At 41.4% G+C, this 27550-nt stretch overlaps 1 protein-coding gene across 1 annotated transcript in view; it reads right to left on the bottom strand.

Annotated features, from left to right (window-relative positions):
* LOC146866022 (transmembrane channel-like protein 2-B) overlaps positions 1-27550 on the bottom strand; it is a 704484-nt gene that overhangs the window by 146895 nt on the left and 530039 nt on the right. Inside the window, exon 14 of the mRNA XM_085633032.1 lies at positions 711-839. Coding sequence (XP_085489158.1) covers positions 711-839 — 129 coding nt within the window. The remainder of the gene's footprint in view (positions 1-710; positions 840-27550) is intronic.

Genomic DNA, 27550 nt, shown 5'->3' with positions numbered 1-27550 from the left:
CGTATGCAAAATGCTTCGTGTATTGGGTCAGTGATGAGATCTTCTCCTTATGATAGCAGAAATTTGTTACAGTTTGATTGGTTGACTAACCAATTAGGGCCTCATTATAAGTGCCCCAGATTTTGGGCTGGTATAATCACTTCACCCCTCCTACCTCCTTAGTAACTCTGATGGGGTGGAGGGGAAATACCGGGGTATTAGGCAGTGTATCAGGTTATTCATATAAAAAAAGTGCAACTGATGATTCTATACCCGATTTCCCTGGTAATTCTTCAATTTGTTGTGGTGTTAAATTAAAGCCAGACAATTTGACGGCTTTCAGCTGCCACTTGCTAGAATGAAACAGTAGGTCTGTGGGAGCTCATAATTCCAATGCCACAGCACCTTAGAATCTGCAAAGTATTTGTTTAGTTTCTCATATGACATGATTTTGAAGCTTGAAAGAGCTTAGGGAGAATAATGTTTGTATTATTGCAACCGGTTGCTTTTGGTATATCATACATTTTGGATATTCATGGAATGCTTTACCAAAATAAATATAAAAAAGAATTGTTGGAGGTAAGAATGATGTCTTTTCAACAATATGATTGGAAAGTATGTTTTTCAATTTGTAAGTAGTTGAGTTAGAGTCCTGTACAGGATAATAATCTGGAGCTTTTTTAATTTAGAAATTGCACATTCTCTAAAACTTCAAAAAATATATTACTTACAAAACCAGCTTCTAGGTCCCAGCACCAACAGTAGTTAAGATATCGAACAATTACAGCCCGGATGAAATCTCCTATCAGGATAGTTAGATATGTCACTTGAATGTCGGATACAGTCAGCTTAACAAATTCCTATGGCAAAAAAAAGCAAATGACAAATATTATCAGGTCGAGTTCCACTCAAATTCTGCAGCATTTAAAAGAAACTATTTAACATTCAAACGGACAAGATCTCTTTCAATCACTATGCAAAAATATTCTCCAATTAGCGCATTGCACTGAGCATTCTTTTGACATTAAAATTGTTTTTTTTAAATGTTGCACTTCTGTGTCATTTATGTGAAATTTTCAATTTAAGGGTATTGTAAGTGATGAGTCACCGCTATCGCCGTTCTTTTAGGCCCACATATTGGAAAAGGGCTAACCAAGTAATGGAATGTTAGATTTATTGCCACAGTTTGCAGTAGGCTAAAACCCCCTGCTGCAAAAACAAAAGAAGATAAAAAAGTAGAAGCTTCTATAGCAATAATGTTTTTTTTAAATATGGTGCATAACTGCGCAATAGTGGCCATTGAAAATAAAATGCAGTATTTTTATTTTGGAAAGGCTGTATATATTTTGAAAACTTATGAATGAAAAACAAATCAGTACTGGAAACCATAACTTAAGATATATAAATTCTGATGATGGGCGGTGGCGGCAAGACAAAATGGCCGCTTCTTAGAGCTCCTCCTTGACACCGAGGAACAGCCGGTCTCGAAGGGACTCCCATAGGTGGCAGTGCGGTGGCTCGAACATGGAAAATCCCGTCAGAGGCATTGAGGAGCGGAGAGGCAAGTTTTTAGACCTCTATTTGGTCTGATCAAGTGATGGCTACTTTTTTTCCTCTGCTCCCTGGGCGCTCTGCCTTATGGCCGCCATTTTGCAAGCTCGGCACTCGCACTCTCAGCAGGTGTCAGCGCGCCTGAAATGCTCTTTTGGTCGGTCCTTTTTTGGCCATTCTGAGTTCTATTTACAAGGAAACGTGCACATTTCTTTAAATTCCTCCGATTTTAAAGGACATCTGTCTACTGCATGTCAATAAACCACCTCGTGAATTGTGATGGATATACCTCCAGTAAGAAAATATTTGTTACTGTCCACACTTTGAATGAACGGCGCATCTGGATCTGAGAGGCAAGTTTTTAACACCTGACTATATCTAACTGCCTGCTGGGTACTTCACTTCCTTTGTGCTTTTTTCATTTTGGCTGCAATTTTGTGAGTATGTTGTTCCTCATTACCTCAGGAAGCAGCGCGCTTTATTGTCTTTTTGCGTAATTCCGGCTAAACTGAAGCAATTTTTTTTTCTATATGATCTGGGAAAGGTCTATTAATTTTTGTGGAAATTCACTGGTTCTCTTTGGTGATATCTCTTCCTAAAAATATATTTTCTTTGAAAATATTTAACATTTCCTCAGTCTGCTTTAAATATGGATTCCGCACATTCAAACAAACTTCAAGGGTCTGCAGGCTCTAATGCTGACGGTCGCAAAGACTGTGTCAGCAATACCAAATAAAAGAGTCAAAAAAGATCCTTTCTCCCCAAATAAATCACCTCTTCCTTTGACCTTAGAGGATATCATGGATGAACTCAGGAATATTCGACCTTTCATGACGGATTCCACTGTAACGCTTCAAAGATTCGAAAAGAAATGGTCTGGTCTGGATTTCAGACTTATAGATGGAGAACAAAGGATCAGTGATGCACAAGATGTTGTCGCTAAGTGGACATTTTATCTAAAGAGGTTGCTCGACTGAAGAAAACATCAGAAGATTTAGAAAATCAGAACAGACGCAACAACCTATGAATTTATGGAATTCCGAAATGTTCTGAGGGTCCTGATATGATCCCTTTCTTGAAGGTGCATATTCCACAAATAGTAGGTTTGTCGAAATCTATAGACCTAGATATTCAGAGCGCTCACAGGATAAGTCCCCTTAACGTATCAGCCTCAAACTGACCACGTGGAATCATTGCCTACTTTCTTTTATACTCTGATTTAATGGAGATTCTTAATGCAGCTAAATTACGTAAACAGATGCTCTGGTCAGGTCAAAAGATTTTCTTCAGTCAAGATGTCTCCAAGCCCACAGCCAATCGCCGAAAAGAGTTTTTAAACCTCAGACCCACGCTGCGATCCATGAATGCTCACTACGGTCTCATCCATCCTTGCTTTTTCAAAGTAACATATAAAGACAGAACATTCACCTTTGAGGATCCTGCAGAGCTCAAGAAATGTATACATGTGCACAAAGGAGAAGATATGGAACTTAGTAAAACCTAATTGCTTTCTCTCGTGTTCTCTCTTTTGTTCCACTGGTTCCTAACTGTCTCTTGTTTGACGATGATGTCTTTGTTCGCGTTGTCCATCTGTTCTTTTGTTCGTGCTCCACTCTGTTGCATTGTCTACCTATTGTTCGGTAAGTTCCATTCCATTTTGTTGATTATGTTCTCTTTTCATTATTATTGTCCTTTCATTATTTGTTGACATTGCATCTATTTATTCGCTGTGTTCCTCTTTGGGGTGGCTTCTGTCCTCCTCGTCTCCCCTTCCTACATTAATGTTCCTTTCTTTTGTGACTACAATGGCTAACGTCGTTTGGATTTTTGTCATAATTTCTACATATATGCTTCAGAGCAGACTGTGTTCTCCTTCTGTTCCTCTTGTCCCTTTCTCTCCTCCTATCCTTTTTTTCCTCCCCATCCCTTTGTTCTTTTCTCTTCAGTATATGACAGCTGTTCTTTCTATATATAAACTTGTTCTTGTGGTTTTTTACTATTTTCCACCTGGTCTGCATGGTTTTGAAAAACATGTTGACTGTTTTGTCTCCTTTTCTATCTTTAACTTCTTATTTTCTCAAATTCTTTGTTTTAATATTGTTACCTCATTTATTGGCATCATTTTCTATCTGGGCTTGCATTATTATCTATGACACTGTTTTTTGCTATCAAATGTATATATATATATAATATATATATATATATATATATATATATATATATATATATATATATATATATATATATATATATATATATATATATATATATATATATATATATATATACTTATGTTAAGTTTCATGTATGTTTTTTATAACCTCATATATTTCCTGAATGAGCGGATTACTTATTATTTCATGGAATGTTAAGGGCATTTGTAACCCTGTTAAAAAACAAGTGTTATCCCACCTTTCTAAATTGAAATGCCATGTAGAGTTACTACAAGAAACTCATCTTAAGGAGCAAGATATACTATCCTTACGTAGACAATGGGTTGGAAATGTTTTCTATTCTCCAGCAGTTAATAATAAGAATGGTGTAGTAATATTGTTTCACAAATCGTTAAATATTCTTTTGCTATATGAGGTTAAGGATAACAATGGTAGATGGCTTTTTCTGAACATTAAAGTAAACAATACTCAGTTTTCCATATGTAATGTCTACGGTCCCAATGGTATAGACTTAGGGGTAGATTTACCAGCCCCTTGTGCCACTTTTGCGTCACTTTTAACATGGGAAAAGTGACGCAAAAGTGGCGCAAGGGGCTTGTAAATATGCCCCTTAGTATTTTAGAACGACTTTTCCACTCTCCTATCTTCTCACGCTTCAGAAAATCTGATTGTGGGTGTCGACTGCAATCAACTTATGGACCCTTTCTTAGATCCGAAATCCCAAACCAAATTCATCCCAATTAAAATGCAAAAGACTTTCCACAAAGCTATTACTTCTAGAGGGTTGATAGTAGGCCTGGGCCAAAATTCCGTTCCGTTCGCGGAAATTGCGACATTTTGGCATTTTCGCGTTCCGCGGACAGCGCGAAAATGTCAAAATTTCCAAATTGCGCAGCTTAGCGATAATTTGTTTCTTGCTCGCGCTGTAAATAATACATTCTCGCGTGCGCGCGATCGCCTTACTGAATCCCCGTGTTCGCCGACAAGTTTTCCCGATCCGGCCGCTTTCTCCACGAGATGTTGGATTGTTGGTAGCCATTTGCGCTCTCTCGTGACAGTTTGCGCCCGCAGTAACGTCATGCGTCGCGCGATCACGTCTTTCTTCTCGCGATCATGCACCGCGAGACAAGTGAAAAGACAAGTGAAAACAAGATGGCCGCGCCCGAAAGCAACCGCATGGGTAAGTTGGCGAGCCGCGACCACGCAGAAAATACCGCGAACGGGTGGGAAAAAACTTCCGCATCTTCGCGATATTTCCGCGTGTTTGCGGAGATTTTTAAAATTTTCGCGATAATTTGCGAAAGTGAATTTCGCAAATTCCGCCCACCCCTAGTTGATAGATTTTGGAAAATTTCTCACCCTGATGTCTTAGAATTCTGCTTCTTCTCCCCTGTTCAGAGGTCGCACTCCAGAAAAGATTACATACTTTTCATCTCTTCAATTCATGACACATACGGAGATAGGCTCAATTCTTATCATGCCCCCGTCATTGTAGATCATAATTATGCCACTTCCACACCTATCTCACGCAGATGGCGATTCAATAATGCTCTTTTGTTAGAAACTCAATTTACAGAACAGTTTTCATTGCTTTAACAGGAATTTTTTTTTAAATAAACTTTTCTCGGACTCACAGATAAACTTTATTTGGGATGCTTTTAAAACAGCTGCCAGGGGATTTAGAATAGATTTTGTTGGCCAAAAAAAAGAAGACATTTAAAGACACAACATTAATTTTTAAAACAAATCAAGGCCTTAGAACATGAAAATTTGACCTCAAATCGTGCTGACACTCTATCCAATCTCATTATAGCTAAATTGCAATATAATAAACAGTCCTGTGATAATGCTTGCGGTAGTCTGCTCAAATGTTATGCTAAAATGTATGGCAGTAGGCATAAAGCTGGCAAATCCTTAGCTAACTACCTTAAAATTAATAAAACAGAAATCCAAGATTGTTGCTATCACGTATAACACAGGGGTTAGGCATATTACCGATTCTAAGAAATTTGAATACTTTAGAGACTACTATACTACTCTGTATACTCCTGAGTCTCCCCCTTCATCTGGCAAGATAGATGCATATTTTCAAGCCATTCCCAAATCCTGTTGACCTGACATCTCTCGATAGTCCAATCCTGGAACAAGAAATTACAAATGCTATTAATCAACTTCCAAAGGATAAAACTCCTGGGCCGGATAGATTTTCTGTACGTTTCTTTCTTCATTTTAAACATTACTTGTTCCTCGTCTGCAGCTTCTCATAAATCACTTTTTAGCTAGTAGAAAGATACAAGAATCCTTTACTCAAGCTATGCTCTGCTTGATACTCAAAAAGCACAAAGACCCCTCCTATTGTAGAAACTATAGACCTATTTCTCTAATTAACACGGACTGTTCGATGATTTTTGCCAAATTATTATTTTTTTTTTTTTTTTTTTTTTTTTGAAACCGTTTATTGCAGTTTGAAAAAGTTACAGGTATGGGCCTACAACCACTCGGCCGGCCGCTAGAGTGACAAAAGCATTTTGCATACATACAGTAAGAGTCTCTTGGCAGTGCAGATTAGCAAAACAGGAGAAATCAATGTTGCAGGCCGCATAGCTCCATGCCCACAGTACGGTTCCCTTTTATCAAAACAAAACAACACAAAAAACCACACCCGCAAGGCAACCCGCGATCCTAAGTGACAGCACGTGCTCCATAAGTGGGGGATCCCAACCAGCAGCAGAACTCTGGAGAGGGGAATGGGAATAGATCAGGGACTGGGGGACCGCGTGCCCAAGGCCGAGGGAGGGGGCCCATCTAGGGAGACGGAGCAGGCGAGGCAGCCGGTAGCAGTGGCGGCTCACAAATACCCCCGCGGTAGGCGTTCCAGGGGCCCCAGATTTTCACCCACGCCCCAGGCTTACCCCTCGCCACATACACCACCTTTTCACGAAACATACACCAATCCATATGTTCTTTCCAGGCCAACACCGCAGGGGGCCTCTGGGATCCCCACAATTGAGCAATGTCACGCTTAGCTATCATGTATCCCAGAGTCACCCACCGCGTCTGCGGGACCGAATAGTCATTTGGTTCCCACACATTCAGCAAGCATCTCCTCGCTTCAGGCAACAGCGCGACACGCGTAACCACACGCAGGACCTCATGCACACCACGCCAGAATCGCTCCACCTTTGGGCACTCCCACAGTATTTGCATGAAAGTTGCCAACGCGCCACAGCCACGCTTACACATTCCGTCACCAGCAAAGCCCATACGTAGAAGCCTTGGCCCCGTCACGTAAACCCGGTGAAGGATCTTAAGCTGGACGAAACGAAGGCGAGCCGGGATGGCCACCTCTTTTGGAGAGGCCACCGCGGAAATCCAATCCTCGTCGTCCAGTTCTAGCCCGTCGGCAACCCAGGCCTCGCGGAGACTAGACAGCAGGCACGATCTGTCGTTGATCAGTTTTTTATATATGAGGGAGATCGTGCTGTCTGGGACATGGCCATCCAGCACTCTGTCCTCCAGGGGGGAAGACTCCGGAATGGACGCGACATCCGGGAAGACGGAGCCCAGCGCATGGCGGACTTGCAGGTACCGAAAGTACTCACTGCCCTGCAGCTGAAACTCCGTCTGCAGCGTCGCAAAAGTCTTGAATCCCCCCCTCGTCCAGAGATCTCCCACAGTGCTGATTCCGATCGTGTCCCACTTCTCAAAGCCCTTCGATGTCCACAGGGAGCCCAACCTCTCAGACGCATATAGCGGTGACGCCCGGGTCAAACGGTCCTTCCACCCCATAGCTGCATTAGCCGCGTGCCAGACACGCACCATGACACGCGTCGGTCCCGTCAGACGGGGGTCGGGCGCGGCAGAGTAAAGCGCTCGATTGTAGTCGCCACCGGGCAGGAGCATCTTGTCCATCTCAAACGCCGGGTTCAAGGCGGGCCCGTAAAGGCCATGATTAATTGCAGCCAGTTGGGTGGCCCAGTAATACCGTTTAATGTCCGGGAGGGCGACCCCCCCATCGTACCACGGGAGCGTCAATTTAGCCAGAGCAATGCGCGGCCTCCCGTCCCAGAACAGGCGCCGCTGGAGGCCCTCCACCTCACGGAAGTAGCGTGCCGGAACCAAGTCCATAGTATTCTGGAGGGCGTAGAGGAAGCGCGGCAAGGACATCATTTTAAACAAGGCCGCTCGGCCGAGCGGCGAAAGCGGCAGACGCCGCCAGCGCACCACGTCCTCCTTCAAGCGCTGGAGGGGGGGCAGCAAATTCCGCTCATAGCGGGCCTCCGGGTCAAGAGTGATATATATACCCAGGTACCGAAACCCCTGGGAGGCAATCTGGATCGGACAGTCCCGTGGTAGGACCGGAGCCTCCCCGGAAAGCACATATGATTTTTGCCAAATTATTAGCCCTTAACTAGGTCATTCAGGATTTAATTAATATATATCAAACAGGGTTTGTAAAAGGTCGTTCAATTACAGAAGATTCTAGAACCTTCCTTAACATTATTAATTTCATCCTCAAAGCTGATTCACCGGTTGCTGCCATAAAGTTGGACGCAAAAAAGGCTTTCGACAGGGTAAATTGGCAATTAATTTTTGGAGCATTAAAATGGGATCGCTTTAGTCCTGTAGTAAAGGGTTTGACAAACTGCACACCTAATATTTAACAAATTTTTAAAAGTTCAACCAGTAATCTTATAGTGATCAAAGGTGCTGCCTTTGAATGCCTGTGCAACCTCTGAACAGGCCCTGAAAAGTTAACAAGAGTCATTCAAACGAAAGTTTGAGAAAGGCGCACTATCCACCTGCCCTATAAGGTGCGATTGATCAATGCATAAGATTTTTGTAAGTACATAACGTGCATCAATTGGTATAAATGAATAAACGCTAAACACATTTAGTGTCAATGTGAAAAAGCGACCTATTTTAAGTAAAAACCATAAACATAATCCTAAATGCGACGTGAACAAGTAACATGTTACAAAGTGCTTCTTTGTTGCCCAATGTTTATCAATGTTCTACAATATGAATGTCAAAAATAACTGCAAATCCAAACTTAAATCAGTGAATCATCATAAGTTCTGAGATTCTTCTTTATTTTCTTAGTTTTTTCTGAAGAACGTCACGGTGTCCCAATGCATTTCGGTGTGAAACACCTTCTTCAGGGGAATACTGTAAGGATATACATGTACGTGTATATATCAGTTCAAACATCAATAGAAGCTATACAAATGTACAATCAAGCATGTATATATGTCCATATGTGACATTATATAACATTGTGAAGACCTTAACATCCAGTGTTGTCCAGCCAATGTTCAGCATACAATGCAGATAAAGGAAGTGTTTTTAATGAACAGAAAACCAAACGAAGATGAAAAACACCAGTGGATTCCAAGTTTGAAGGCAAATAAACGTGTACCCGTCAGAATGCTAAAAGGCGCTTAAGGGTGGAGTGAAGGCCCTGTGATTTAAAGATTATATACGTGAGCACCAGTGTGCTCACGTATATAATCTTCAAACTTGGAATCCACTGGTGTTTTTCATCTTCGTTTGGTTTTCTGTTCATTAAAAACACTTCCTTTATCTGCATTGTATGCTGAACATTGGCTGGACAACACTGGATGTTAAGGTCTTCACAATGTTATATAATGTCACATATGGACATATATACATGCTTGATTGTACATTTGTATAGCTTCTATTGATGTTTGAACTGATATATACACGTACATGTATATCCTTACAGTATTCCCCTGAAGAAGGTGTTTCACACCGAAATGCATTGGGACACCGTGACGTTCTTCAGAAAAAACTAAGAAAATAAAGAAGAATCTCAGAACTTATGATGATTCACTGATTTAAGTTTGGATTTGCAGTTATTTTTGACATTCAGATTGTAGAACATTGATAAACATTGGGCAACAAAGAAGCACTTTGTAACATGTTACTTGTTCACGTCGCATTTAGGATTATGTTTATGGTTTTTACTTAAAATAGGTCGCTTTTTCACATTGACACTAAATGTGTTTAGCGTTTATTCATTTATACCAATTGATGCACGTTATGTACTTACAAAAATCTTATGCATTGATCAATCGCACCTTATAGGGCAGGTGGATAGTGCGCCTTTCTCAAACTTTCGTTTGAATGACTCTTGTTAACTTTTCAGGGCCTGTTCAGAGGTTGCACAGGCATTCAAAGGCAGCACCTTTGATCACTATAAGATTACTGGTTGAACTTTTAAAAATTTGTTAAATATTAGGTGTGCAGTTTGTCAAACCCTTTACTACAGTTATTTACCTTTCAGCCTCACTTTTGACAACTAGCACCCAACATGGATTTTGATGACATTTCTCATTTAACCACTAATCAAGCTGAAACAAAAGGTTATTCTGCTGAAGAAGCAGCAAACATATACTCCCTTATAGATGAGACATGGGCATTTCAGGCTCCATCCGGGTCCACCAGCCAATTATTAAAGCAATTGCACTATACACTGAGGCGGGAAATTAACCAGAGACTCCATGCAACCACACTTATCCAGTATCACAAGGCCAAGCGGATCCCTAGAGGGTTACGCATAGCATTAAGACCTATGCTATTTAAATTTAATAAACCATTCATGAATAAATGGTTTGCCATTTTGAATAAATGCTCCTTAGACCTCATCCTACTGATAGTTGAGGAATTATCGGTCATATTAAAAGAGCTAGAGACTGAGATTAAGGACTTAAAAGAGGATTTATCACAAAGATTATCTACTGAGGAATTACAACAAACTCTTAAAGATATGAACGACAAATTGGATGAACACGCAAAAGAAGTGCATGACCGCAAATTGCGTAAATTTCGAAGGGACACCATCGATTACAAGCTCGATGAGGTGTATACTTGGGCGGAGGTGTACGCCCAAAGACGTACCTTCCGAAAACCTGATGCCTCTACTTCTGAAGAGAGCATTGCAACCGAACAGGAAACACTCCCCACTCGCACTCCTCTAGTTACAACCACGACTGAGAGCACACCTTCCACTAGTGGTGTGACTAAACAAACACCTTTTTTAGAATTGGGCCGAACTTCCAATCATCCGCCGGAAGGTACAACAGCAGGTGCTACCAACGAACCAGGAGGGGAAAAGGCTGCAAAAAAGACGACAACAAACGGAGGCCGACGGAATCCCAGGAGGAACTAGTCATGAACATTTCCAGTGTTCATTTGAAACCCATTGAAAAAACTTTACTCAACAAAGGCATGTCATTTGTGCCAACCTATCGAACTAACGAACTTGAAACAGAGATTGCGTTATTTAAATTCATCCGAAAACTCAGATTACGGTGGTTTTTCCACCATATTACGCAAGAACAACCAACGGCATCTGCTGAGGACATTGCATCTCAAAAATTCAGGCCAAAAAGTACCTTTATGGCACCCATTACTCATAAAGCCATTGACCTGTTCGAAACACTTCTGAAAAAAGATCTCTCACGTTCTCATCAAGGAGCAACCAACAAGAGCAACTTAACCAAAAAAGAGCAGGCTACACTTACCAACTTAGCCTCTAACAGAAACTTAACTTTTCAACCTGCTGATAAGGGAGGCGCCCTAGTAGTTATGGACACCACTTACTACGAAGCCAAAGTGGATCAGCATGTTTCAGATACTGACACATATTTGGTTCTAGATACAGATCCCACTGACACTTTTCAGAAAACTTTATCCTCAATCTTGTCAAAAGCCAAAGACCTTAATTGGATCAATGATAACACACATAAATTTCTCAGTAACATTTACCCAAAAAGACCACACATATATATGCTTCCAAAGATGCATAAAGACCCGGTGAATCCCCCTTTTCGCCCCATTGTGGCGGGCTGCGGGTCGCTGCATGAACCACTAGGCAAATTCATTGATCATTTTTTGCAACCGTTGGTTCAGAAATGGGTGACATATATACAGGACACTACGGACTGCCTCAATAAACTACAGAATGTCACGTTACCCAATACAGATGAGGTGCTTTTAGCCACCATAGACGTCACGGCCCTCTACACCTCAATCCCCCATGGAGAAGGGATTGAAGCTGTCGAATGGATGCTGCTCCAACATGATTATGCTGAATCCATGAATATTTTTCTGCTTGAACTACTTCAATTCAGCTTATACCACAGCTATTTCTCCTGGAAGCAACACTTTTATCTGCAAAAGACTGGCACGTCAATGGGTTTTACTGGGGCACCTACGTATGCCAATATCTTTATGGCCAGATTCGAGGACGAACACATTCTGCACAACAGATCATGGACAGACCACTTACTATTGTATCTTCGATACATTGATGACATTTTGGTTTTATGGAGGGGTACACAAGAATCTTTGGAGAGTGCGATTTTGAGTTTGAACGAGTGTCACCCCCACATAAAATTTACACATTCCATCGATCCCACCACCATCAATTATTTAGACATTCAGATTGAGAAACGAGGTTCCACATTGACAACCAGAATCTTTAAGAAACCGACTGACAGGAATAATGCACTTCACTTTCAGAGCTTTCACTCACATTCCTTGAAGAATCATTTACCACTATCACAATTTATCCGGGTGCGCAGAATCAGCTCGGACGACGCACAAGGGAAAGCTGACACTGAAGTCATGTTCCAACAATACTTAGGAAGAGGTTATCCCGCATCAGTTTTGGAAACGGCGAAACTCAAGGCATACAGCATGGAGAGAACACAACTTCTTCAAAAAACTGAGAAATCTGTCTCCAAACGTGAAGTCTGTGTCCTCAAATACTCCACAGCAGCCATGGCGATCAAACGGAGCATCCTCAAGAGATGGGAAATCATAGAACAAGAAAATGATTTCAAAAATGTTTTCCACGCTAAACCCATCTTCGCTTTTTCTAGGTCTAGAAACATCAGAGAGATTGTGGCCAAAAAAATCCCTAACCAGGCTGTGCTTAAAAACATAGGGATGCGTAAATGTTACAATTGTGGACACTGTGGGAATGTCATGGCAGGTGACACATTCACACATCCGCACACGGGCAAACCAATCAAGCTCAAACATTCCTCTGATTGCAACACTGCCATGGTGATATACGCAATCAAATGCCCCTGTGGTTTTGTTTATGTGGGGAGGACAACCCGTAAAATAAAAATACGGGTGACTGAACATAAAAGTGCTATCCGCACATCTAACATGAAATCGTGCTTAGCATCACACTGGAGCACACACCAACACACTATACCCCAACTTCGATTCACAGTTCTCGAGCAGATATCTGATTCCACACATGCTGATCCCAACAGGCACTTGGCTCAAAGAGAAACATTTTGGATACGTTTTTTACAAACTATGAGCCCTGGGGGTCTGAATGACAAAATTGAACTTATTCATTTCCTGTGATGAAATGTGGTTGCATATCATTAACATTCTGATGGATATTTTAATTTGGAAATTCATCTGGTGATTTATTGATTATTAGTTGACTTTTTGTTGCAAATCTGTATTTTGTGATGTATGTTTAACATGATTTCCCACATGTATCTTGTATACCGATTTATGTGCATTTGGTTTGTAGGCAGTCTTGCCTATTCACTGTTCTCCTCTTGGTTCTATGCTATACTACTCACCCGTTACAACATGGCGCTTGCGACAGTCCACTTTCTCTGTCTATGGGCTCTTACACTTGTCACGTGGTCCGCGAGGCTTTTCTAACACGCACCGGTACGGCTTGCGCACATCGAGCTACTGCCGTTCGAATACAGAATCCCACCGAGGTTTAGCAGCACGACATACATGCAGGTAATTGAAACGGCGGCAGGACTGATTCTTTTTAAACTGTGATTTCACCCAAAATGAGCACTGACATTTTTATGCTTACGGCACTACCCTTATACTTTACTCGCAGACGTTGTTTACGCGACCCCCACCTCATTGCCTCTGCTGAATGGGTCTTGATGCAGAAGCATCATGGATTAGGCCAAGTAAGTGGAATTGCATGCTTGACCTCCTATTATCACCTGCTGATTCCCTTCGGTATCACTAGAACGTCTATTTGCATTGGTTGTCATTGATCTATAGGTCCTCGTTTGTCGCAGCACGGACATCCCGCCTGTGTATACTCGCACTCTAACGTCAGGAGGTGAGTCCTCCGTACGCATAACACTTTCGATCACGGTGGTCATAAGGTATTTGCCCAACACTGGTGCTCACGTATATAATCTTTAAATCACAGGGCCTTCACTCCACCCTTAAGCGCCTTTTAGCATTCTGACGGGTACACGTTTATTTGCCTTCAAACTTGGAATCCACTGGTGTTTTTCATCTTCGTTTGGTTTTCTGTTCATTAAAAACACTTCCTTTATCTGCATTGTATGCTGAACATTGGCTGGACAACACTGGATGTTAAGGTCTTCACAATGTTATATAATGTCACATATGGACATATATACATGCTTGATTGTACATTTGTATAGCTTCTATTGATGTTTGAACTGATATATACACGTACATGTATATCCTTACAGTATTCCCCTGAAGAAGGTGTTTCACACCGAAATGCATTGGGACACCGTGACGTTCTTCAGAAAAAACTAAGAAAATAAAGAAGAATCTCAGAACTTATGATGATTCACTGATTTAAGTTTGGATTTGCAGTTATTTTTGACATTCAGATTGTAGAACATTGATAAACATTGGGCAACAAAGAAGCACTTTGTAACATGTTACTTGTTCACGTCGCATTTAGGATTATGTTTATGGTTTTTACTTAAAATAGGTCGCTTTTTCACATTGACACTAAATGTGTTTAGCGTTTATTCATTTATACCAATTGATGCACGTTATGTACTTACAAAAATCTTATGCATTGATCAATCGCACCTTATAGGGCAGGTGGATAGTGCGCCTTTCTCAAACTTTCGTTTGAATGACTCTTGTATCGCTTTAGTCCTCACATCATTCGTTATATTAAATTATTATACTCTGCACCCTCCTCCTCCATTTGGGTTAATGGATGTCAATCCAATTTCTTCTCACTTCATAGAGGAACCAGACAAGGTGGCCCTCTATCTCCCCTTTTATTTATTCTTGCCCTAGAATCTTTCTTGGAAAACAAAATTGTCGCTCTCCACAATTTATGGGCTTCCAATTAAAAAACGGTGACATTAAATTTACTGCATATGCAGACTACATCTTACTGTATCTATCTAACTCTATCACTTCTGTGCAGTGGCGGCTCGCCAAGGGAGTGCCACGGGGGTGGTAGGCCTGCCCCGCCCACTGCCCCACAGCGAGCTGCCACTGCTTCTGTGCCGGCGTTTTTCTCATTGTTGAGTGCGTACTCTACAGTTTCGGAATATAAACTCAACATCGATAAATCAGAGGTTTTGTCCTTAAATAAACATTGTTTCCCAGACATGTTTAAAGATACGGGGTTCAAATGGACTTCTAAAAGTATTAAATGTTTAGGTATTTTATATACAAATAACATCAAACAAACCATTAAAATCAGCATTACTGATATAGTTACAAAACTCTCGGTGTTAATAGATAGCTGGTCCCCGTTATTTTAGTCTTGGTGGGGTAGATTAGCAACAATTAAAATTATGTTAATTCCGATAATTAAATTTTACCTGTCCTTGCTCCCAATTACTCTTCCTTGATCAAATTCTTACAAAATAATCGCAAGACTAGGATCTCATTAATTCGACTTCAACAACCCAAAGAATTAGGAATCAGTTTCCCTAATCTTAGACGTTACCACTCTGCATTTACACTGAAACAACCTAGACTTTTCTTTCTGATAACTCACATACAATATTAACTGCATGGAACATATTAGAACAGGCCCAATGTACACCATTCTTGTTAAACATCGCAATTTTTTAATCTCAGCCTCCTCCGCTTTTTATCTCCTATTCTCACCCACTCTGCAGCTATAGCTAATTCTTTGATTACTGTCCATATCTCTCATACAGATATCTTTGCACAGACTCCAATTTGGTATAATAAACACCTAAAATTAAATAATAGAGCTCTTTTTTTGGAAAGAATGGATTAACAAAGCATTATCACTATGGAGCATTTAATGACTGACGGGTGTCTTATGGACGTCTCTGAGATCCAGAAAAAATACGATATATCCTATCAACATGTTTCTCACTACCTTCATCTTAGAATGTCTATTCTTCATGTCCTTTCTCAGAACTCATTCTTGGTTTCACATATTCAGACCCCTCTCTCTCTTTGGACTTCTCCACTCAATTTAAAGCATCAGCTATTTACAAGATTTTATCTCATCCAACTGATTTGAGAATTAAATCTAAGGTAGACATTTTATTGGGAAAAAGATTTGCAACAAGAATTCTCTTTCCAGACTTGGGGTTCCATATGGGCAAAAATTCACACCTCCTCATGTTCAGCATTTAAAACGCAGACATTGTATTATTTCTATAATAGGCTGTTTCTTACCCCCAAAGACCTTCAGAAGTTCAAGGTGATGGATAATACAAAATGCTGGTCCTGTCCTCATGAAAATAGTGATTTACTACATTTGTTTTTTTCTCTGTCCTTTGGTTAATACATTCTAGTTGTTCATTTGGAAGAAATTGTATACAATTTTGTCAACAAATCTCTCTTTTGACATTCTACAATTCTTTTTGTTTGGGTGGTTCCTCCCCTATTTGGGGTGTTCAGGGGAGTGTGGGTAAATTTATTGATTTGTTCATAGCTATTACCCTACAGATTATTACCACAAATTGGAAGGATACTATTAGAATCTCCTATACTTCCTGGTGGAACTTTTTATGCCATTATCACAGATTAGATCATGCTCATGCCACCTCTATTCCCTTAATGATTAAAAAAGATTTACTTTGGTCACCATTCTCGACATTTCTATCTAGGATAGCCGATCGACCCACTTCTAAGGTTACCAGATATGAACCCCTTTAATTGTTCCTATGTTTAACAAGTTATTAATGCTATTATTATAATGTTGTTCTACCTATTATACGATTATCATGATTTCTTTCCCTCCTTTCCCTTTCTCTCCTTTTTGACCCTTGTTTTAAAATGCTTAATTGCATATGATTATGTAAAATGTTTATAGTGTTCAAATCAGTTTTGATGCTGTACTTTTTAATATTGTTCACATCTTTAGTTTTTATTCACATTATTTAATTAGAAGTGAAAGAAGTGTTTGAACATTATATGTTTATTTTATACTTAAGCTTTACTTTGAATATTATCTCAATAAAGCATTCTGAACTTAACAACATATCAATTCTGATGTGAAAGGTGAATTATCCACTGTGGTAGCAACACATGCAAGGAATAAGTTTTTCAACAATATTACAGTTAAACCTAACAATAATTTGCATGAAAAATCTACCAGTAGGGGGAATTATATTAATTTTTTATATAGAGCTTTCTCTACCACAGTCGTGCCAAGCACGTTAAATAATAGGTGTTGATATTTGGGATCTTATGCCCTCATTTAGGGCTCGCAAATAGCACAACTAGTTGGTACAAATATAAAGTATTCAGGTGACAGAACAGCGCTCTCACTCAGCTGCATGTATTCATCACGGGTAATTACCGCGATACATCTCAGTAATCGAAAACAGCTCAGAAAAAATGTATAAATTACCAGCAATTAATGAACGTATTACGTACCAGTAATCTTCATTACCCTGAGCCATAGGCCTCCTTGTCCCAGTCCTCACTGGTCGAGGAGAAGTTGCACCCCGAAACAACTTTCCCCATGCTTTGTACTTCACTATGACAGATAAATACCCTCATCCGCCCCAAGGTGACCTGCTAGTAGTAAACTGCTCAAAATAATTGGAGGTGTCTAAAGAAGGGAGGGACAGAGGGTATAGGACTGGGGCAAAGAGGACTATAGCTCAGGGTAATGAAGAGTACCCATAATTAATACATTTAGTACCTCTTTGCCCATCTGCTTAATCCCAGTCTTCACTGTTTGAGGATTTACTAAAACTCCTAATTAAGTCACTGACAACTATTAATATGCCCAAGTGAGATTTATTAATAGCATTGGCTTCATTGCTAACTTCAAAATTCAAGCACCAAAAGTCTCAAAGATAGAATTATCTAACTATAATCTATGATATTTTGCAAAAGTATGTGGCGTGGACCACAAGGCCACCCTTCAAATCTCCTGCAATGAAACGCCACAAGCCTAAGCCCATGACATAGAAATTGTCCTTATAGAACTTACCTGAAAATTGCCTGGAACAGGTCCCCCAACTGATCTTAGCCCTGGGATAGGGCGGGATGGACCTACTTACTCAGAGTAGAAGTAGAAATCTTCCTGCCTTTGTTGGCAGAAAGAGGGGACACAAATAAGGGATTTGAAGGACAAAATTACTTGGTTCTGTCCAGATACAACAACAAAACATTCTAAGCACTGAGAGCTGAAGAACTAGAAATGTCAGATGCACATTTGAATACTGGCAAAACGACACCTTTGACTTGAACTTTGGGTTCAGATGAGGACATGGCAATATTCTAAGATAAGGGAAAGAAATGACAAGGGCCCCTAGCTCAGCCAATCGTCTAGCAGATGTGATGGCTATAGAAAAGGCTGCTTTAGCTGATACCCAGGACAATCCCACTTAATCTAAAGACTTAAAAACATTATCTCAAAGACCTCCGAGAACCTCTAAAAAGACCACAATTTTGGATCTTATGGTTTCTTAAGCCTGACACTTTTTAAGGAGACTAAGAACAAAAGGCACCAACCTAGACAATTTACTTCTAGACTCCCTAAAATAATTAATCTTTGCCCACTGGCCATGTCTGAAGGTACCCCAAAGGCAAGCCCTTCTCCACCTATCCATGCCTGGACCATGTCCAGCACCAGTAACCACGGTCCTTCCCCAATCCACTGCTTCCCTGCCACGGTGCTCCAAGCTGGCATACCAACCAATGCTTGCCGCACAACTACCACACCGCACCACAGAACATGAAGGAGCTTTCACCTTCACCTCCTGTCACTTCACCTGCACCACCACACCGAATGCACAAACACCCACCACAACCAAACTGCAGCACCCATTCAAACACCATCAAACCAAGACCTACCTACACCCAACTCCTCAATATCATGCATGTTCATCAACACCCACTTCCTCAACTCCCAACCCCTCATTATCATGCATGCTCCTCAACACCCGCTCCCTCAACAAACACTCCGCAGAGATGTGGGACATGTTGGACAATGATGCCTCCTCACAGAAATATGGCAGACCACAGCATCCAGACCAGACTTCACGCTAGCCATCCCTAATGAATACAAGATTAATAGGCAAGACAGCCAAAACAGACACAGGCGGTGGGGGTTGGTGGAAATTCTATTCAAGGACACCATTAGCTGCACCACCTCCAGAGAAATCGTACCAGATCACATGAAACATCTCAACTTCAAACTGCAAATCACAGCCAACTTTAACCTGAGTAAAACCCTGGTCTGCCAACCCCCCAGGACCCTGCTTCAACATCACCAGCAACATAACAGACTTTCTTGTGCCACTAATCATCAACCCCAGTGACTAGATCATCCTAGGCGACCTCAACTTTCATCTAGAAGACTCAACTGACCCCAGCTCAGTCTCATACCTCAAAATCCGAGGATATCTCAGACTCACCCTATACTTTGCAGCCACTACTCACACCCCCAGACACATCCTGGACCCCGTTTTGACCACATTTAACTGCATCACAGTGAACACATCCATATCCTCCACCTGGACCAAACACACTTGTGTTAGCTTTACAATCAACATTCTTCACTGAAGAAAAACTACCATGACATGCACAGCTTAGCGATACTGGAACCACAAAAAGGAGGTGGATTGGGCTACCACCCACCACAAGAACCAACTAGAGCTCACAGGCCACCTTTCAAGTAATATAAGCAACTTTTATGAAATGGATCGGCCCCAGTGACAATTCACTGGGCCCTCGCATACATAGTCAATTACGGAGGACATCAACACAGGCCATTTGTTACAAGGAAGAACTCAGAGTGACCAAAACGACACTTCATGCAACTACAACAGAAGTAAAGAGCAAGCGAGGAAGAATGGACAAGGACACATTCACATCTGACCTGAGACACTGCCACCAGCAAATCTGGGAAACCAAGAGGAAGACCCTAGCCGATTGCACAATGCTAGCTCACACAGGAGCAAAGAAAGTTTCACAATCATTAAGTACTTCACCACATCAGCAAGCACCAATAGCGTCATCCTAACTCAAGAACTGTGCAAGAACATCTTAGACTTTTTCAGCAGCAAAAACACAGCCAACTTTGACCCACGACCAAACTCTGACAGCCTTTGATCAAGTCTACCAATATCAGACAAAGGAAACACCCATACCACATGGAATGCTATCACCACAGAGGAAACCACATCAATCATTAGGACCATTCACTCCAGGACCCGTCAGACCTGTGCCCCCCACAGCTTCAGTATGGTTTCCACCCCAATCAGCAAAGTTCTCACCTTCATCCTCAACACCTCCATCAACACAATCACCTTCCTGAAAGCCTGGAAACACGCAGCCATCAACACCCTCCTGAAGAAGCACTTTGCACACTCAGCCAAGCTCGAGAACTGCCGACCAATCTCCCTTACACCATACCCATCTCCAGGTCCTAGAAAAAGCCATCAACAGACACCTTGCAGACCACTTTACCAACCACCAGCTCCTCAACAACACGCAATTAGGATTCAGACCAAACCACAGCATGAAGACAGCCCTCATTGCTGCAACTGATAATATCCGAATGAACCTTGACATAGGAGAAATAGCGGCCCTCATCCCTCTAGCATTCGATACAGCTTCCCATCCCATCCTGATCAGGCGACTACACAAGACTGGTATAGAAACACTGGTACTCCAATGGAATTGCACCTTCCTCATCGGAAGAAACCAAACAGTCACAGGCCATATTACTCTTAAGAAGCCAGAGAAGATTTTGGGAGTCCTGCATCAGCCCAACCATCTTCTACAGCTACATGACCTTGCTGATAGATGTCACTCATCTATGCTGATGACATGCAACTGATAATGCATCTCTCAGATAAAATATCCAGCACAAAGAACAACATTAACACGTGCATGACAGATGTTGCCACCTGGATGAAGTCCAACTGCCTCAAGCTGAACATAGACAAGAACAAATTGGTGACCTTCAGAAAGGATGCCTCACCATGGTACCTACAGATCTCAGACACACTCCCACCCCAAGCCCAAAGCAAGAAAACTCAGGATAATTATCAAAAGCAAGTTGGACATGTCTGTGCAGGTCAACATCATTGCCACGGCCTGCTTCCACAGCATGAGTTTGCTGAGAAAGATCTACAAATGGCTACCAAATATCATGAGGAAGAAAATCACCCAAGCCCTCATCATCAGCAGACAGGACTACAGGCATACACCCTACGCAGGACTCACCAAGCAACTCACCAAAAGACTACAGGCCATCCAAGACATAGTTTCCAGAATCGTCCTCAACTTCGCATGCTGAGGTTGCATCACACCTCATATGAGGGAACTCCAGTGACTCCCAGTACACAAGCGTGCACAGTTCAAGCATCTCACCCACTCATTCAAAGCACTATACCACAGGCCCAGTCTACCTGAGAAACTGTGTATAGTTCCACCAACTCCCCAGGCACCTCAGTTCAGCCAGAATTTCACTAGCCCACATCCCATGCACACACAAAAGCAGATCAGGAGATCTAGACTGCTCATACATTTCTCCTAAAGTTGGACCAACCTCCCACACCACATTAGAGCTGCCTTCTCTTTTCTTGAATTCTACAAGAATTTGAAGATCTGTCTCTTGAAGTACATCTCTTAGAGGTTAGCCTCACAAATCTGAAAAAGTGGTGATAGAGCACTATAAAGATACACATAACATAACACTGGACCGCTAACATGGAGGAAGCCAGACCCTTTAGAAAACCATCCCTTAAAAAGTCCAAGATACAAAAAGGATCACACATGGCTGGATCAAACCTGCTCTCTAAACACCACTTGCTGAAATTATGTCAAGTGCTTTTCATGGGAACATAAGGTAGGAGGTCTCATTGATGTTGTATGTCTAAGGCAACTTCCTTTGAATTCACAAACTCTGGAGGGTTAAACTCTCAATTTCCACTCCATGAGACATAGTTGGGAAAAAGTAAAAATGAGCCAGTGATAAATACTGAAAAGGTGGTGGGTTCAAAGGAAAACCATTGTTCATTGCTAACTAAATCAATAGAGCGAAATACGAGCAACATGGCAAAAATGGTGCTACATGAATCACTGTCACGTTCTCCACTCATATATGTTCTGCAGTCCCTACTGGAAGAGGGGAATTGGGGTAAATGCAAATTGTATCCCTTGAAGCTAAGGGCTTGACAGACCATCCATCACCCAAACCTGAGGATCCCAAGTGTGCAAATATCGGGGGCAGGGGGGTGTAGTCATCCACAAAGCAAGGAGATGCCCCTAAAGCCTCACCTCCCATGGGCTAAAAATGCCATAAATACATAATATGGAAAGTGTGAGGATAAATCACCAAACTACTAATCTGCAAACTGAACTTAATTCATCTGCATGGCTATAAATGTATCTTCTTAAGATCTCCAGATATAACTTCATAGCCCCACAAATCTCTGTAGAAACACATGTGTACTTTCTGATAATTACTTTTGAATAGAAAGCAAAGTATGGTATAGACCATACAAAAATTCTAACTTTAACATAATAATAAAAGAAAGAAATACACATACATAAATGTGTGCCACCAAACTACAACTCTGGATGTTTATACATTTCATAAATATGGCCCTATGTATTTTAGAAATTGGGGGGACTAAGGCATTGGGGGGGGTGAAGAGGTCCAATCTGGGACAGTCAATCCAAGCAATTATCTGATTGAACATGTATAGTGTCAGATGGAGCGAAATTGAGGAGGGAATATTGTATCTCAGGCCATACTCATGGAGATGTGCCTACATCCAAGTGATACTGTGAGGTACCCTGGATGTAAGGAACAGTAAAAGCTGACTACATGTCTGCCCAACTAAATTGGATGGGCGAACATGTAGCCAATTCTCTGACAGCCCTTACTCACCAGGGCCGTCAGAGAAGTCTGACCACGGAGGAGACAGAGTAGTCTCTGACATGTCCAAACTGAAGGTCTATCTGCATGGGAGGACCTTCATATTGGCAGTATGTATACTCCATCATTGTCCCGACAGAGTATACATACCACCAATAAATAAATAGGGACCTCTTTCTTCTCTCTACCACCACATACTTGGCTAGATAGTGCTTGTACCTAGTGATGCAAGACAGCATAAAAAGCCATTCGAAATTGGGTGGACAGTTGCATGGCTGACCCCCGACGACCTGTACTACATCAAGCCCTCGGAGGCGCATGTTGATGATGGAACCTGGTTAGGTTTTGTCATCATCATATTTAAGGTCTCTAATTCGAACCTTGAGTTTGGGGGGTTACCTTCTCTCCCAAACTCTAGTTTATCTCCTTAGGATGCTGTTTGTGGGGCTGATCAGGATGCAGCCAGCACTCACCTGAAAGCACAGCCGTGGGACCTGCCATGAAAGGGATGCTTATTATCCACAAGGAATGGAAAGGAATGCTTCTAAACAAACTGTTTCTTACCTGCAAAAACTTGAAGGTTGGACATTTTCTCCTCGACTGAAATATTATCCATTTCATTCAACTGAGGTCCAAAAAGCTTAGGACCAAGGAATGCTAGGTGAATAGGAGCCCTCTGCCCTGCATCCAACTTCCAGAGCTTCATTCACAAGGTTCATCTACCTGCTACTGACGCCCATGCTTAAGTGAGAGCTGACCACAGCATATCAAATGATGTGCCCTAAAGGAAGCATGCACAAATCTCTACATTGTTCAGAATGCAAGTAGGGTCAGTACTCTCTAAACAGGGACTGGAGGTCCTTTAACAGCACTTGAGTGGCATAGATAGCACATGTGAAGTCGCTTTTACTTTTCTGTCCACTTCATCTGGAAGCGTAGATTCCTCTGATGACAGAGAAGAAAAAGATGCTATAGTAGAAAGCAGTGAGTTTACTTTAGGAATATGAGAAAATTCCTCTTCAAATGTATCCAGTGAATGTTATTTTATTAAAACTTTGTGGCTGCTAGCCTTACTAAAATCATTCCACTCCTTTAAAAAGATATTTTCTTCCCACATAATAGAGGGTAAATCATCCTCTGAAGGAGAATTATACTGAAAATAGAACTCCACCTCTTGCTCAATTTGTGTTCAAAGCCCAAAAGATCTCTCATATGCACTCAACGTTATAGCAAATATGACTTTTGCACATACTGTGCCTTTTAATACCCCACCTTGCTCGTCATCTATATCCTGAGCAAGACATTGTTTCTTTGCTTGGGGTGCATTAAGAGCTGAATCCACAACCCTGTAAATCATTGACTCCAAATCATACCTAGTTAGTCAGGACCTCATCGACCTCTGTTGATATAGCTATATTTGCAACTTACAAGGGCACTTTCATCACAACAAAGAGAAAAACAACTGTACTAGCAGCAACAGTTCTTGTTTATAAATGTTGTTTGGTTACCGTTTCTCATCCCACAAGATGAAAACACAGAATAAAGCAACCCTGTGTTTGCGTGTCCTAAAGAGTATGAGCAACAGTGCACACCACCATGAAATTGGAAAACCAGTCCCTTCACATGGCGCACTCAAATAACTAGATTCTTGCCCCAGCCCAACGTATCTCAGACCTCCACATTGTTCATATGTCCACTGAGCAAAAAAAATGTAGGTACAAAAAAATATATGAAAGACTGTCTTACCTATTTGAAGACAGAAACTCACAGGCCATCTTGGGAGTGGAGCAACGTAATTTAGGCTCCATCCTACTAACGTCATTTACATACATTTATGCGCCCATATACAACATTTGTATTCAATATGTGATCTAACTTCATTAACATGTGTGATGCATGTAAATGAATAAGAGTAAGTAACCATTGCAGCTACTGAGAATTCATATATAAGTGTAGATGGTTGATTAATGTACCCATATAATAATGTTTATTGCATATTCATGAATAATAAAGATTATTTGCTTTCACTGTTTTATAATATTGTAGCATACATTCATTTTATTCTCAAGTTTGCATACCCATACATTAGGCCTCACATGAAAGTGTTTGCTTTCACAATGCCATCATACTGGTTCCTTCCATTTGCAAGTGCGTTATTTTGCCGGTCGTTAGTTAGAGAAGAGCTTATTGTTTCTATTAGATGACTGATAGTGAGGCTTGCAGGGAGGAAGTTGGCAACAAACTCAGAGGAAAGATGGTGAATGGGAGGCCTTCAGTTTACAGCGTACCAGGAGGATGAGATATCCAAGGCTACCAGCTGAGCACCTTATTCTGAGGAGATGGGAAGTTTGGGGAGTACGACTTCCTTCATGCACAGTGATTCGATTGTCTCTTGAAGGTGGGACAGAGATATGGATGTACTTGAAGCTACAGGCTATATTTTAATGGTGTTTCCATAGTTAGTTACTCAGACCTTCCCCTGACTCTGAGGGGAACTGATCACTTTCCTGAACTTTCCAAGAGTGTAACGCTTCATAAGCTTCATGCTGAACACTTCTTTTGTTTTGTTGACCTTCTACAGGAGTTCAACTCTATGCTGACATCTTCTATGCTCCTGGTTAGAATTTCCCTACAGAAATTATGGTCTCAATTTATGTTTAGATGAGAAAGGGAAAGTTTCTTTATGAAACCTCATTGCAACAATTGGGGTTCTATGCACTGTTGTGCTTACTAGTTTGAATCTCCTTTTATTACAACTTAACGTACTGGCACATTTTATCTTTCAAACTATATTGCTGTCCCTTCTGAATTAATTTTTACTTTGCATGTGTAACAGATGGATTAATCTCCTGAAATGAGCCCATATAATTGAGTTGATTGATTTTTGGTCATTGTGGAGTCACATTGGCTTCACAAATACAAAATGTATTTCTGATGTTAAATCGCTTACAGCACTTTAAGTCAACTAACAAAGGTCCATTTGGCCTTTATGGAAATATATATTAAATGATTTTCCTAAGAGATTGAGGTGCATATCCATCAGGAGCGAGAGGAGTATTTATGCATGATGGTGAGGTAAATTAGAACAAGCATTTGCAATGCAAATTGGTCTCGCATTTGCCAGAGTTTGAGCTATTGTAGGTGTAAATGACAATGTCTTTTACTGAGTTTGTGGCATGCTGGACTTGGTTGGATTTTGTGGGAGACACCAGTAGTGGCATTGCGGTTCTGGAAGACACCCTGATGACTTGGAAAAAACTTTTTTAGGAAACAGCAGAAATAAAGTGAAAGAAATAGTGCATTATATGCTGATGGCGAGGGGTGTTCTTGTGTAGAGGGAGGCTGAAATGAAAGACAAGGAGGGGTTGCATAATGGGCCTGGATATATTTGCGGAGGAGCAGGTGAGGTGAGTGTAAGAATCAGTGGGCAGGGGGGGACCAGTGGGTTACTAAACTATGTTCACCCATAACACACCCTAGATCCTACCCCAAGCTCATCTTGCAGCCCTGCCAAAGGCCTCCTCCCAGAATGTACTGCCATACCTGCCAACAGCTCAAAAACACAATAGGGGGACTTAGGGGGGAAACAACCCCTGCAACAACTCTCCTCTGCATGGTATCCTCGTCCCTAATACTGTAAAGCACCCTACTACTTTATAGATCGAGAACTTACGCCAGTCTGGCCTATTTAGACAACAACCGAGGCGTGTAGGCTAACATCTTTTTAACGATGGGGCAAGATGCTGAAAATGTAACAAAAAGGTAACAAAGGCTTGCTCATTAGACTACCACACATTTCTCCAATACTGTCATATTCAAATGTGGCAAGATCTCAGAATCGGGTGTCCATTCCCACCAGCCAGAAGCAAGCGTCATCCACACTGTGGCAAACTACTTACTGCACTAGGACATCAGCCTGGACTCAGCATTCATGTGTGAATGGGAGGACCACAAATACTAGCGACCACTTTGCAACACTGCCTCACAGAAATAAATGTCAAAATCCAAGACCTTTACAGTATCAAAGTTCTGACTGTGGTTTCCCTGGAGAGTCAAAAACAACCCCTGAATGCACATCCACAGCCTGCTTTTTTTGGGGTGGTGGGGGGGGCAACTCAATAAAAGCAGCAGCCTACACTCTATACATATGACGTGTAAGAAGTGAAAGCAATCCTATTAATGCAGGTTTGCAGAAAGGAACTGCTATTCTCCATCTAAATGGTCCTTTGAGAAGGCGGGACTAACTGGAGACTACACAGGAAGGAAGCAACAGATAGGAGGGCGCTGCTTCTCAGAACAGAGTCTCACGCAAGGATTCTAGTCTGAAACTAAAGAGTGTGCTCTGTACAGCTACTGGGAAAACAAGCATTTTTCAATGCAACAGGTCTGGCATTTGCGCGAGTTTAAGCTATTGGCATTGTGAATGACTTTTATTTATGTTTTAAAAACAAAAACAAAAATAAAAGGCATTGTGATTTGCAATGTCAATAGCTTAAACTCGCGTAAATGCGAGACCTATTGTATTGCAAATGCTGGTTTGCATTCCTAACCACAATAATGGGCCTGTAAATCCAAGTAAACAGTGTCGTGATGTTGACTAAACACCAGGTCTGGGTAGAGATGACCCTACACAAGACAATGGGCTGCTGCCCTCACACTCAAAAGAAACGAATCGTACGTGTGTGTGGGG

The sequence above is a fragment of the Triturus cristatus genome, chromosome 2_1 (genome assembly GCF_964204655.1).
Source record: "Triturus cristatus chromosome 2_1, aTriCri1.1, whole genome shotgun sequence".
Lineage (NCBI taxonomy): Eukaryota > Metazoa > Chordata > Amphibia > Caudata > Salamandridae > Triturus > Triturus cristatus.
The sequence above is the reverse complement of the archived record's forward strand: the minus strand, read 5'-3'. Positions and strand labels throughout refer to the sequence as shown.